At 49.1% G+C, this 13776-nt stretch overlaps 1 protein-coding gene across 1 annotated transcript; it reads left to right on the forward strand.

Moving 5' to 3' along the window:
• Window positions 1–1149: 1149 nt before the first annotated feature.
• Window positions 1150–7642, forward strand: GOLGA7B (golgin A7 family, member B). Its single transcript, XM_006831227.1, has 4 exons — window positions 1150–1287; window positions 5936–6088; window positions 6169–6270; window positions 7529–7642. Exons 1-4 carry the CDS (start codon window positions 1150–1152, stop codon window positions 7640–7642), a joined length of 507 nt encoding a protein of 168 aa, XP_006831290.1.
• Window positions 7643–13776: the final 6134 nt, after the last annotated feature.

The following is a 13776-nucleotide window of genomic DNA, read 5'->3' on the forward strand; positions in this document are numbered from 1 at the left end:
TTTTCTGAGTAACTGGTTCTGGACAAGATGCTACTTCTCTGTTGCATTTATCACAGTCTAATTAATTATATATTTACTTGCCTTCCTCCCTGGAGCTCACAGACTGTCTTGTTCAGTGTCCCTGGAGCCTGGCAATAGTAGGGACTCAATAAATGACAGCTGAGTGATGGAACAGATTCATCTTTATTACACAAGATGAACTGGCTGTTCACTCTGCCTTCGAGGCTCAGTCTGGTTTCAGTGTTTGGCATCTAAACACCTAAAACACCGTGGTTCCAGTGTTTGGCATCTTTCAGCCAGTGGGATGCTTGTCTCAAACATGGACAACTGAGGCTGGAGAAGCAGAAGAAAGAACTCTGTCCTTCAGTGAAACTGAGCCCACTCCCCTCGAATGCTACAATCTGTGTCAGTCCACAGGCAGGGGGCACAAGGGACAGAAATCATTCTACGCCTTCCTACCAGGATAGGGAGCGCTTCAAGTTCTGGCCTCAGTCCACTTAATCCACAGTCTTCTCTGGGAGATTTTGGACACTTGTGGACCCCTGATTTCCTGTGGGAAAACATGTGCTGGAAACATGTGCTGGAAACATGTGCTGGACATGGAAACCATCCATGCTTCTCTCTGGCCTGAACCATAGCTTGGCCTGAGATGGAATCCCCCTTTTCCCTTGGGTCCTCCATTTGCTTCTCTCCTGTCCCTCAACATGATTGCAAGTGCCAATAGCAGGGCCTGAGGCTAGTCTTATTCATCAAAGATAGGGGCTGATGAGTTGTAAACACTCAACACTTGCTGAATGAATCAACATGGGGGCCAGGAGAGAATGAGTCTATGACTTGCCATCCAAGAGGTCCTGCTACTTTTGTTAGGACTAGTTCTATTGATGGTTCCAGAACCTCTCATCTTGGTTCAGCTTTGGCCCGGCTTCAGGCTTTATCTAGAACTTTGCAGGATAGCTCAAGGCATCTTCTTGGAAAATCTCCACAGTCCTGCTTCCGGTTGGTATTCCTGGAACACGTGCAGAGTGACCAACTCCTATCCCAGTTTGCCTGGCACTTTCCCAGTTTAAGCACTGAGGGTCCCATGTCTAGGAAAGCCCTCAGTCCCAGAGAAACAAAGAGGAATGGTCAACCTCAGCACACACCTGCTTTATGGCTCCTCAGGTCCACAATCTGCAGGAGCTCCGGCGAAGTGCCTCCCTGGCCACCAAGGTCTTTATCCAGAGAGACTACAGCGAAGGCACCATCTGTCAGTTCCAGACCAAATTCCCTCCAGAGCTGGACAGCCGGGTAAGGAGTCCCTTTCTACACTTGGAACACAGGCTGGGTTAGAACTGAGGGGCTAACTTGAAGGTATGCTCTTTTCCAAAGATAAATTTCATAAGACACATAATATATTCAACCACTTCCCATGGAAGAAAACAAATGATCCTTAACACTTTTCTTGGTGTCTCTTCATAGGAAGAACTGAAGAAACCTCCAGAGATCTTCTAGCCCAATCCCAAACCTATTGCTATTGAATAGAGACCCACCCTACAGGACAGGGCAGAGGGTTCCAAGATGGAGGATCTGCTCTGGACTGTGTGCTGCTGTAGGATCTGCTCTGGACTGTGAACCACAACATCAGCAGTTCAAACCCACCAGCTGCTCCTTGCAAACCCTATACAGGGTCTCCATGAGTTGGAGCTGACTCCACGGCACTTAAGAGCAACAACCTTTATAGAAACACTGCCGATCTTTCTCCCATAGAGCAACTGATGAGTTTGAACAGCAATCCTTTTATAGTTAGTGATTCAGTGCTTACTCACTACCCCACCAGGTCTCCTTTCTTCTAACCCAATAGTTTCTCAGATTTCTGTTGGCATGATAATCACCTGGAAAGTTTGATTTCAAAAGCAGTTCTTGAACCCTGTTCCATGCTGTCTTAGTTGGTGGACTGGGATCTGGATCCATTTTTAAAAACAGCAGTGGTCAAATTAGAGTTCCCTGGGGAGCTTTACAAATCTTGATGCCCAGGTTGCACCCAGACCAATGCATCAGTAGGACTTTAAACCTCCCCAGGTGATTCCACTGTACAGCCAGCATTGAAGACCTTGTTTTTACTCAGAATCTCCAGGTGACCTGGAGTCAGGTGATTCATAGATCACCCATTGAGAATCACGGGTCCTCTAGAATTGTATGGCGTCTCAGGCTTGGCTGCACATTAGTATCACCCCGGGGACTTCTGAACACAGTGCTTTGCAGGGAGTCAGTTTGGGTAGGGTAGAGCAGACTTGGGCTTTGCTGCTCTGACACCCCATTTGACTCAGAATCTCTTGGGGACAAGATTTGAGCATCTGTAGGTGTTAAAAGCTGCTCAGGGGGCTCAGTTTACATCCAGAGCTGAGGAGTACCAAGCTCTTGTTAATCAAACTATGGTCTGTTGGTCGGCATTATTAGCATCACCTAGGAGCTTGTTAGAAATGTAGACTCTTAGGCCTCACTCTGGATCTCCTGAATCAGAATCCACGTTTTAACACAATCTGTAGGTTATTCGTGGATGCATTAGGTTTAGAAGCACTGCACTAGTTTACAGCTTTCATTTCACAGAGGAAACTGAGGACCAGAAAGGGAACATTTCTGACTCATGATCTAAAGCAAACCAGCAACAGTACCAGAGTGCCTCGGTTTGTGCCCCGACTCTTGGCTTCACACACGACTTGTATTTTCTTACGGACGCAATTACATCCTGACTGAATAGGTATGAAAATGCATGCCTTTGTGGTCAGAGTCTTGGCAAGGAAATCCTGGAGTCCTAGAGGAAAGAGCTGGTGGCTGCTCTTTGCTTTGTCTCCCTGCCTTGGGTCCAGGGACAGCTTGATGCTCCATCAGAGTCTGGTGCCATCAAAGGCAATCAGCAAAAACTTCCACCAACAGCCTTTTCCTCTAGACTCTACTACTTGGGAGACTCCAGTCCAGTGGCCCTCTTACAGGGTATCGTCTCCTTATGCTGTTCTTGTTGTTGTTCTGGGGTGGTCTAGGGAAAGGATAAAGGGATGATCTTGATCCCTTCTTTCAGCAGCTCAGGCAGGTAGACCTGAATGGGTTTGGCAAGGTGCGGCAGGGCCGTTCTTGGCCTATCTGATCCCAACCAGCTTTTGGGGAGCAGTGGGAGTTTCCTCATCTTAGTATGCCTATTTTATTGATTGGGGTGACCCTTGGGGTAGAGTAGCAGCTCTTGAACCATGGACTAAATAGACAGAGTTTTCTCCGTGTTCTCTCCAGGTCTGTGTAGGGGCATAGACTTGTGACCCCAAATCTTCTGTTTATGTTCTGAGGAGTGCATTTGCACTAGACAGGCCCAGAAGGCCCCTAACCTGCATGATGAACAGTTCTAGCCTTGTAGGGGTTGGCGTGCTCTGAAGAATGTAGGTGGGGTCACGGACATTTGACATCTGCTCAGTTCGGAACGTGGCCTTCCTGGTTGTCTGGTGTAGAGAGCTACATGGTAAAGAACTTAGACTCTGGGGTCAGAGATATGTAACACTGGACAGGTCCACTCAGTGTCCAGTAAGCATTTAATGAGCACCTACCATGTATGAAGGAGCCCTGGTGGCATAGTGGATTGATTACCTGTTGAGCTCTTATCCACGAGGCCAACAGTGTGAATCCACTAACCAACCTGTAAGAGAAAGATGAGGCTTTCTGCTCCCATCAAGATGTACAGCCTTGGAAATCCTACACAGGGTCACTATGAGTTGGAACTGACTCAATGGCACACAACCACCACCACTATGTATTAGGCCGGCAGGACATAGGAGTAACAAAGCCTCGTGGAGTTTATTTCTATTAGTAAGTACAGAAAAGACGTAAACAAACAAGCCCATATGCAGCTTGGTGTTGTTAAGTGCCACTGAGTTTGTTCCAACTTATAGCAACCCTGTATAGGGTTTCCGAGGAGCAGCTGGTGAGTTTGAACTGCTGACCTTGTGGTTAGCCGTCCAGTGCTTATCCTACAATACCAAAGCTTTGTTGTTGTTAAGTGCTGTCGAGTCAGTTCCGACCCATAGCTATCCTGTAAAGGTTTCCCAGGAGTTTCTTGTGAGCTTGAACCCCCAACCTTGCAGTTCAAATGACTTTACAGTCTGGTGCTTTAACCCACAGCAAAAAGAATAAGAGGTGGGTAAGGAGCTCTGGTAGTGTAGTGGTTATGAGTCAGGCTGCTAACCTCAAGGTCATCTAGTTTGAAATAACCGGCGGTTCCATGGGAGAAAGATGAGGCTTTGTGCTCCAGTAAAGATTTACAGCCTCTGAAATCCTATGAGTCGGTTGCTATATCGGAACTGACTCCACCGCACACCACCACCACCAGAGGAAGATAGAGAGCTAGGGGGAAAGTGGATGGTTGAGAAAGTGTGTTGGATAAGGTGAAACTTTAAGAAGAAAAGTATGGGCCATGGGCTATCTGTGGGAACAGCATTTTAGCTGAGGACATGGGCACAAAGGATCCAAGATCCAGGCACACTTAGCACTTTGAAAGTGTGCTGAGAGGATGGTGAAGCTGGAATGAGATGGAGAGAAGGAGATGGGCTCAGAGGGGCAGCAGGACAAGACCTCTGGAAGGACGTCTTGCAGAGAGATGGGAAGACTTTGGAAGTTCTTGGCCAGAGATATGGCAGGATCTGACTTTCATTTTCCAGGAGTACTCAGGCAGGGCCAGGTTGGGACCAGGGAGACCAGCTGAGAGGCCAGAGGGAAGGATGGCTCAGACCACAGTGTAGCTATGGCTCAGTTTCCTTACACCCCCAAATAGGAGCGATAGAAGTGCTTTCTTGGTAAGATTGCTATGAGGGTTGAATGAAATATGTCTACTCCTTACTTAACAATACAGATTCCAAAGACCAGGTTGTTATGTGAAAATCGGTATTGTGTAAAAATGGAGGATTACTACAGCATTATAGAACTGCCAAATGGCATCATAACGTGACTCCCAAACCACCGAGAATCAGGGACCAGCCAAGTGGGCCCAGAAGCTCAGTCATCACAGTGTTACTCTTATTTCACATTGTGTCATTCATTACTGCCAGGTGTAGGTTGGTAATGCACAAAATAATGGGCTAGATTTTTAACTATAGTCATAAATGTGAAGTGTCAGATAACAAGATAGCTGGTAAGTGAGTAATGCATAAAGGGTGCACATAGCAAGTGCAACATAAACATTAGCTATTATTATGGATAGTCCTGTGTGGCGCTGCCGGAGGAGAATGCACTGGACTGCAAGGTTGGCAGTTCAAATCCATCAGCTGCTCCTAGGAAACCTTATACAGGGTTGTTATGAGTTGTAACTGACTTAATGGCACTTAACAGCAACAACAGAAACAATTACTATGGATACAGGCAGGATAGCTTTTCAGTTATCCAAACACATGAAGGAAAAGGCTATGGGAAAAGTGTTTGCTCTTAGGTAGGAGGAAGCAACGCCTCCTAAAGATACTTGTAGGTTTGCATCCTTCTGAGTGCACCTGGAGTTCCCACTGACTCAGCACTGAGCTCTGTGCTGCCATCAAGAACGAGGGGGCAGTGTAGTCCCCAGAATTTGTGTCTCATCTTCTGTAGAAAACATTCACATGTGAGCTTCCTGTCTTTGAGGGAAGGGGTCACATAATTATTCTTATTCCCATCTTAAAGATAGGAAACTGAGGTCCAGGGTGGTAAAACCATGGTTCCAAGGTCACATAGCTAGTTGTGGGTCAAGTCTGGACTGGAACCCAGGTCTCCTCTCAGTGTTCCTCTGCACCATCTGCCCCTGCAACCTCTCTGGTCTGGCCTGTGAGCCCATGTATCACCTCCACCTCGTGGCATCCCTGCAAGTGTCCCTGTGACCCTACCACTACCACCCCCGTGACTGTCCACATTCCAAGGAGGCTAGTCTCCGTTTGACTCCGTTTCCTCTCCCCAGATTGAACGGCAGCTCTTTGAGGAGACTGTGAAGACTCTTAACAACTTCTACGCAGAGGCTGAGAAGATTGGAGGCAGCTCCTACCTTGAGGGATGCCTGGCCTGTGCCACAGCCTACTTCATCTTCCTCTGCATGGAGACCCACTATGAGAAGGTGAGCCCCTCCCTGACCTTCCTGGACTTACCCCCAGGCTTCCAGCCTATGTGCTTATCCTCAGATGACCCTTCTTGCAGGTTCTCAAGAAGATCTCCCGCTACATCCAGGAACAGAATGAGAAGATCTTTGCACCTCGAGGTCTTCTGCTCACAGACCCCGTGGAGCGTGGCATGAGGGTTGTATCCTTCCTGGCTGTTCCATGTGAGGGCCACTCAGTGGGGACTCTGGAGTAGCCTGCTGGCTGTGTATAAGGCCCCCAGGAAATGGGCATCACCCCAGGGACCTCTTCTCAGGGTTGCCCAGGATTCCAGACATCACTGGTCACCTCCCCTGTAAGTTATCCATGCTGTTTGGAAACTTCAGGGTTTGCATCTATTCAGTGTTCCATATAAGCCAAAGATCATGCTAAGGACTTTGGAAATGAATTTATATGATTCTCAGTGAGGCAGGTGACTCTTCTTACCCCTTTAGAGTTGAGGACATTGAGGTTAAACCACTGGCCCCAGGGCCAGCTAGCTGGTGAAGGTCAGAGCCAGGAGTTGGACCCAGGCTCAGTTCTAACCATGAGGCTGTATTGCCCCTCAAGGAATATACACATGTGTCAAATGTCATGTGCACCAGCTTGTGTAATTCTCTTATGCAACCCTCCCTGTGAAGGAGGTCTCATGTTCCCCCTTTTGCAGATGAGAAAAGTGAAGCAACCTCCAGAGACTGACCTGTTGCTAGTCTGGATGGGGGTAAGTGGGGGTCGGGGGTCACATGAATCCACTCATTCCACCCAGAAGAGTACAAGGTGCACACAATCCCTCCAGGCTACCCAGCAGCAAGAGGAGGATTGTTTTGTTTATTATGTTTTTTAATTACTGGAAAACTCAGAGGGGAAAAAGTGAAAACACAGATTCTTGTGTTTACAAAGCCCAGCGGGAGATGCTTGTTTTTATTAAGTCTTTACCGCTGTTTAGTGCTTTGCATGGAGTCCTGGTGTGGCACTCTAAGAGAAGCACACTGGACTGAAACCGCAAAGCCAGCGGTTCAAACTCACCAGCTGCTTCTTGGAAACCATATACAGGGTCACTATGAGTCGTAATTGACCCAATGGCACCTAACAACAACAGTGCTTTCCACACATTATTTCTTTTAATGCCCACAATAGTTCTCAAATTCTCTTGTCCCCATTTTACAGTTGTGATCATTGAGTCACAAGTTAAGTGACTTGTCTGAGGTTACAGAGCTTGTGAGTGGGGGAATCAGGATTTAAACTCAGGACAGTGGTCTCCATCCCCAGTAACTAGATGAGGGAGGAGCCTGGTGGACTGGGTATTTAGTCTTCCCGTCGCCCTTAGCCTTACTGTGTAGGAAGCTGCGCAGGCTAGGCCTCCCCCATCAAGTTTCTGTGCAGCCGCCATATGGTTCCTTCCCTTAACTGGCCCACCAAAGATCGAGATCTCCATCTACGAGGACCGGTGTAGCAGTGGCAGCTCCAGCAGTGGCAGCAGTAGTGGCAGCGGTGGCAGCAGCGGCGGCGGGGGTGGCGGGGTGGGGTCCCGGTGACTGGCCGAGAGCCCCTGTAGGGAGGTGTACGGAGGCCGGAGTGAGGGCCTCTCAGACCTGCGGCGGCTGCGCTACCAGAGCACCCGCTTCTGAGTCATTTTCTGGGCTCACCCTACTGCCCAGGGTGGGAGGGAGGGTGGCTGGCTCACGTCCCTGCCCCTTGCCCCCAGCAGGATCTACCCCACTGCCTGCTGACCTTGCTCTCACTAAGGCGGGTCTAGGTCACATGGAGCCAGATCATCCTAGGGCGGGCTGGGTGGGGAGGATGTGATCCCGAGAGACTCTGACATCAGCACTTCCTCTATCACCCGGAGTGGGGCCTGGGCCTGCCCCCTAGAGAATTCCTGTCCTGCATGACTCCTCATCCCAAGTCCCATTCCAGTAGGGCTCCGGCCAAATGGCCTCAGCTGAGGAGACTGTCTCCCCTAGGGCTCTGCTCCCCAAGCCTGAATCCCACGGCTGTTCTTTCTGATGCCACCTCAGGCGCTGCCTGTCTATGACCCAGTCTCCTTGGAATTTGAGGTCTGGGGAGATGGGAGTGGCCAGCTATGGATGCCATGGTCATCCAAGGACCCTTTCTGCCCTCCACCTAGAGCCTGGGGGCCATCTAGCCTTGCCAGGAAGCATTCAAATCCTGGGACTTTGCAGGCCACCAGGCTTTGGTAGTGGGACACACAGACATGCTTTGGGAGATTCAGTGGAGGTCTGGAGAAACTTTGTGGAGAGATGTGGCCTTGTGGAGACTTGAAACTCCTGAGCTGGTGCCATCTTCCTGAGATTCGAACCTGCATGTGAGAATGAGTGTGCATGTGTGTGCACATGAGTGTATGTACACACACAAGTGAGTCCATGTTTGTGAGTTCATATGAATGTGAATGTATGTGAGTATATTTGTGTCTGCACATGTGTGAGTGCGAGTATATGCATGTGAGGTGAGTACAAATACATGTGTGTGCACATGTGTGTTCCTCTAGACTAGTACTGCCCCCTCTGCATTCTGTCTTGTCATAGCTACACAATGGGTTTGTCGCTTCTTTCATTGTGGGTCCAGCCTGGCCCCTGTAAATAAATGTTGTAAGGCCCCTCACTTTTCTTTCTGGGTCTGCCAGCTTGGCTATTCTTCCTGGCCTCCCCCTCCCTAGGGATTCCCCCATGTATGTGTATTGTGCAGAACAGGAGTTGAGGTCCTGGGAGGGCAGAGCCTTCTGTGCCCTCCCCTATAGGGCATTGGGACCACAGATGCTGCATATTCAGCACACCCCCCCCCCCCAGGGCTCTTTAAGGCCGTTTGAGGGGAAAGGCAACCCCTCCTCCTCCCCCCCCTCCAAGGGAAAAAGGGCCATCCAGTCAGACTGGGGAGGTGGGGTCCAGTGGGAAGGAAGACACCCCTACCCTGGTGCCCTGAAGGTTGATAGAAAGAGTTGCCTACCTCAGCCAGCAGGAGGTGCTACAACTAGACCTGAAAAGACCAGCCACTGAAGGTGGTTTTCTGGAACCAAAGAGGGGCCTGATGTGTGTGCAGCATGTGGGAACAGATGCTGACTCAGAGAGCTGAAGAGGGTTGGCCCAGCTCCCTGAGGTCCCCCAGGGGATCCTGGGCCCGAGTCCTTGTCCAAGGATTTCCCTGGAGGAGCTACAGCTAGGGGGCCCACTGCAGCCCCCTGAACCTGGCTTGTGCTTGCCCTGGCCCCCCTGTGTGGCTGGGCATGTGTCTGACCAGTGTCCTTCTGGGGGTGTGGCTGGGCACAGGCAAGGGGATGGCCTTTTGTTTTCTTGTTTTTTTTTCCAATAAAAGGATTGCCCAGCTTGAAGCTCTGTGCTGCTGTCTCTCCCGTGCTGATGAGGATGGTGCCCATGTCTAGAGTCAGATGCTTGGCTGCCTACCCATACCACACACCTGGAAGTGGGATTGAGCCAGCCACTGTGCTCTGTATGAGGCAGAGGACCGGGCACAGGGGAGCAAGGTGACTTTTCTTGGTGCTTACAGTCTAGTGGGGAGGGGACATTCTAGATCCTCTAATCTGGAAGACTTTGGGGAGCTTTCATCCTTAGGTAGGTGGAATAGGTTGGACTGATGAGCAGGTCAAAAGTAATTACCATTTAGTGAGCTTGTATTCTGGACTGAGTTCTGCTAGTGACCTGTCAACACTGAGGTTAACTAAGTGTTAGAACCTAGTAGAATTGTGTCTTGGATTTTATAAAAAACATATTGAGCAGCTTCTATGTGCTAGAGCCTTTGCTAAAACCATAAACTAGAGCTGGAAGGGAACTTGAAGAGCAACTGGCTCTCTTCATTTTGTAGTCGTGCAATAGGACCAGAGAGGGTGAATGACTTGCCCCAGGTCACACAGCTGGTTGAGGATGGCAGTGTTGAGCTTAGAGCTGAGGTCTCCTGACCAACTGAGTGTGAATGACACCATGGGAGTGGCACCCAGATGGGAAGTGACCTGAGGTTGTAGGGTGACCGGGACACACAATTTTCTGTTCCTAGAGAGCTGTCACCAGATTGGGAACAACCATGCAACCTGTGGGTGGGGCACTAGGGGACCCTTTCTAGGTGGCACTGAGAGGGGACTTACTGCCCCTAGGGATAGCTACTTGGCAGTCTCGACCCGGCTGCCTCTGCTCAAACTTTGTGGGGCCACACAGAGGCTGTTCCCTAACATGCGGGCAGATGCATTCTGTCTGCCCTGTTTGGGATGGATAGGAAGTGTATTCTGTCCCCAAGACAGACTTGAACTCTAGTCCATCTGGCTTGGAGAGGAGGTTCTGGTGAGGATTTCTACACTGGTAAATCCAACTCAATGCATATCTGGTTGAGAATCATTCAGTCCTACTTTCAATGAATAACAGCCAACACTGATGTAGCATTACTCTGGTAGGCACTAGGCTAAAACTGTACTTACTACACCATTAAATCTTCACAACAACACTCTATGGTGTGGACTATTATTCCCATTTTACAGACGAGGAAACTGAAGCTCATGAAAGTTAAGCAACTTGCCCAAGGCCACACAACTAAGAAACTGGCAGAGCTTGGCTTGAACCTAACAATCTGATTCCAAGCTGCAAGGAGGATGATAGCTCCAGATTCAGAGACCCCCATCAGCAGCTTGAGGTCCTCAGCCATTTTAAGGATAAGATTTGATAGATTCCCAGGAAAAACTTAAAGCCATGTCTGGACTCTGAGGCAGGGCTTCCAAGCACAAAGCATCAAGGGAATGTGGGTGTGCTGTGCTGGGGACGCATGGGGCTCACAGAGGCAGCCTGGTGAAGGGCAGCAGGGAGAGGCAGCAGGACTGTTATCTGTGTCTTCCATGCCCCTGCTCTCCCCTTGCCAGCCCACGACAGACCCCATTAGGACCAGGGGGCCCAGAACCCTGCTTGGGTCTCAGCCATTTGTACCCCCAGCTCGTGTCTGCAGGTTCCATCTACCCAAACACCTCCAGGCAGCCCTTCTCTCTCATTGCCGCCAGCACTCTCCGATCTCCAGCTTTCGGCCGGGTGTGCGTGAGATCACAGTTAACAGAAGCTCGAGGCGCCGTCAAGTGGTGTAATAGTGCACTGCACCTGAAATTAGAGGATCCTCCGAGAGACCAGTCACTGGAGGTTATCATGTTTGGTAAGGTGGAGGGTCAGAGAAAAAGAGGAAGACCCCCAGCGAGATGGATTGGCAAAGCAGCAGCATCAGTGGGCTCAAGCGTGGCAACAATAGTGAAGTTGGCCCAGGATTGGCCAGTGTTTCGTTCAGCTGTGCATAAGGTCGCTATGAGTCGGTATCGACTCGATGGTACCTAACAACAACCACCACCAGGCGGAGCTATTCCTTTTACTAAAACTTCACGCCAACAACTACTTCCAATTGACAAAGGGTTTTCTGTGGCTTCTAGAAGAGCAGGGCGACGGTTGTGTCCAATGGTGTTGATTTCCTCCCTGCAGCGAGTCCTTGGGGTAGCAGCATTCCTCTTGGAGGTTCCCCACCGCCATTCTCCACATTCCCTGAAGGACGTAGAGGAATGAGGGTCTCTGCCTGGCTGGAGGGATCCTCACTTGGTTTTGGCTTTACGGTTGACTTCTTCCAAGATCCCTGGTGGCGCAGTGGTTAAATAGCTCAGCTCCTATTTGAAAGGTGGTTGTTAAGTACTGTAGAGTCGGTTCCGACTTATAGCGACCTTGCATAGGGTTTCCGAGGCTGTAAATCCTTACAGGAGAAAGCCTCATCTTTCTCCTGCTGAACGGCTGGTAGTTTCAAACTGCCGACCTTGAGGTTAGCCCGACTCGTAATCACTACGTAGGTGACTTGAACTTACCAGCCACTGCAGGAGAACGATGTGGAAGCCTGTTGATGTAAAAATTAAGTGCCGTCGAGTCCGTTCCAACTCATAGCAACCCTGAATGGTTTCCGAGCGGCTGGTGACCTCACCACTGACCTTGCTGTCCAGTCTTATCCTACGGCACCACAAGACTTGGAAACCTATGGGGGCAGTTCTGCCTTGTCCTCTAGGGTCACTGAGTTGGAATGGATCCAAAGACAGTGGGTTTGGCTTCTCTGCCTCCCTAAGGATGAAAGCAGTGTGAACACTAGCTCCAAGTCAGACCTGCATTTGAGAACCCCCTTCACGACATTAGCACATGCCAGAGACTCCTAAAGACTCAGCTGTAACACAGGAACAAGTGGTTCTCAACCATGGCTGCCACTGGTGCCACCTGGGAACATGACAAGCTTCCCCTTATGCCTGGTCCTGTTCCCAGGTACTTTTGTTTTCATTGATCTGGGTGCAGTCTGCGCATCAGGATTTCCCAAAGTTCCCCTGGTGATTCTAATGTGAAGACAAGGTCAAGAGCCCCTTGTTTAGACAGTATGTGGAACCAATGAAAGGCCAGAAAGCCAATGGATGTGCTTGAGCTATGCGGATGGTAGGGAATATTGACTGTTCTCTGGACTATCAAAAGAAAGAACAAATCAGTCTTAGGAGAAATACATCCAGAATGTTCCGTTGGACCTTCATCAGGAAAGACCAGTTGCCAGAAAGGTATGTCATGTTTGGTAAAGGGTCAGTGAAAATGAAGGAAGCCTTCATGAGGACAGATTGGCTCAAGAGCTGCAACAATGTGCCCATGATGACCCAGCACCAGACAATGCTTTCCTCTGTGATACATCAAGTCCCCACTGGTTTCATGAAAGCAGTCAGACACAAAAGGAGTCCGCATTGTACGATTCCATTTAGACCAAGTTCAAAGACAGGTAAAACCCAATCTATGGTCTAATACGTCAGGATAGTGGAGGCTTTGGGGGAGGAGTCTGGGTCTGGGCATTAGTGTTGTTGTGTTATTGTTAAGTGCTGTTGAGTTGGTTCTGACTCATAGCGACCTTGTATAGGGTTTCTGAGGAGCGGTTTGTGAATTTGAAAGGCCAACCTTGTAGTTCAAATCAACCTTGCGGGCCAGTGCTTTCTCCCCCAGCGCCACTCTGTCCTTTTTCTTGATCAGAGCGCTGGTAACACGTGAGCTTACTTCATGAGAATTTACAAATCATACACAGAATGATTTGTATATTTTCCTGGATGTATGATGTTACTGCAATAAAATTTACAGAAAAGTTTATTGGCTCCAAAATAGGAAAAGAAAGCACAAAATTGAATGTTTTATTAAAGAGCTACAAAATGTCAGTCAACTGAGATTTAACTCGCTTCCTATGTAGATATATATGTATGTCTATAATATGTGAAAGGAGCTCTGATAGCGTAGTGGTTATGAGTCAGGCTGCCACCCACAAGGTCAGCAGTTAGAAACTACCAGCTGTTCCGTGGGAGAAAGATGAGGCATTCTGCTCCTGTAAAGATTTACAGCCTCGGAAACCCTGTGCAGGGTGGATATGAGTCGGAACCAACTCCACAGTACTTAACAACAACAACATAATATGTGAATCCTGGTGTGGCGTGGTAGGATAAGCATTGAACTGTTAACCACTGCATTGGTGTTCAAACCTACTAGATGCTCATTGGAAACCCTGTACAAATTTGCTTTCAGTCAGAACTAATTTGACAGTACTTAACAACAACTATAATACGTAGTGTGGGTTCTGAATGTATTTTAATGTTTGAAGTGATGAAGGGTTGTTGTTGTTAAGTGCC

This window comes from Chrysochloris asiatica, unplaced genomic scaffold (genome assembly GCF_000296735.1).
Source record: "Chrysochloris asiatica unplaced genomic scaffold, ChrAsi1.0 scaffold00003, whole genome shotgun sequence".
NCBI lineage: Eukaryota > Metazoa > Chordata > Mammalia > Afrosoricida > Chrysochloridae > Chrysochloris > Chrysochloris asiatica.

Coding starts and splice junctions, on each gene's coding strand:
- GOLGA7B (XM_006831227.1), top strand. CDS start 1,150: ATGGCTCCTCAGGTCCACAATCTGCAGGAGCTCCGGCGAAGTGCCTCC. Junction 6,089..6,168: donor TGGAGACCCACTATGAGAAG/GTGAGCCCCTCC, acceptor CCCTTCTTGCAG/GTTCTCAAGAAGATCTCCCG. Junction 6,271..7,528: donor TGGAGCGTGGCATGAGGGTT/GTATCCTTCCTG, acceptor GGCCCACCAAAG/ATCGAGATCTCCATCTACGA.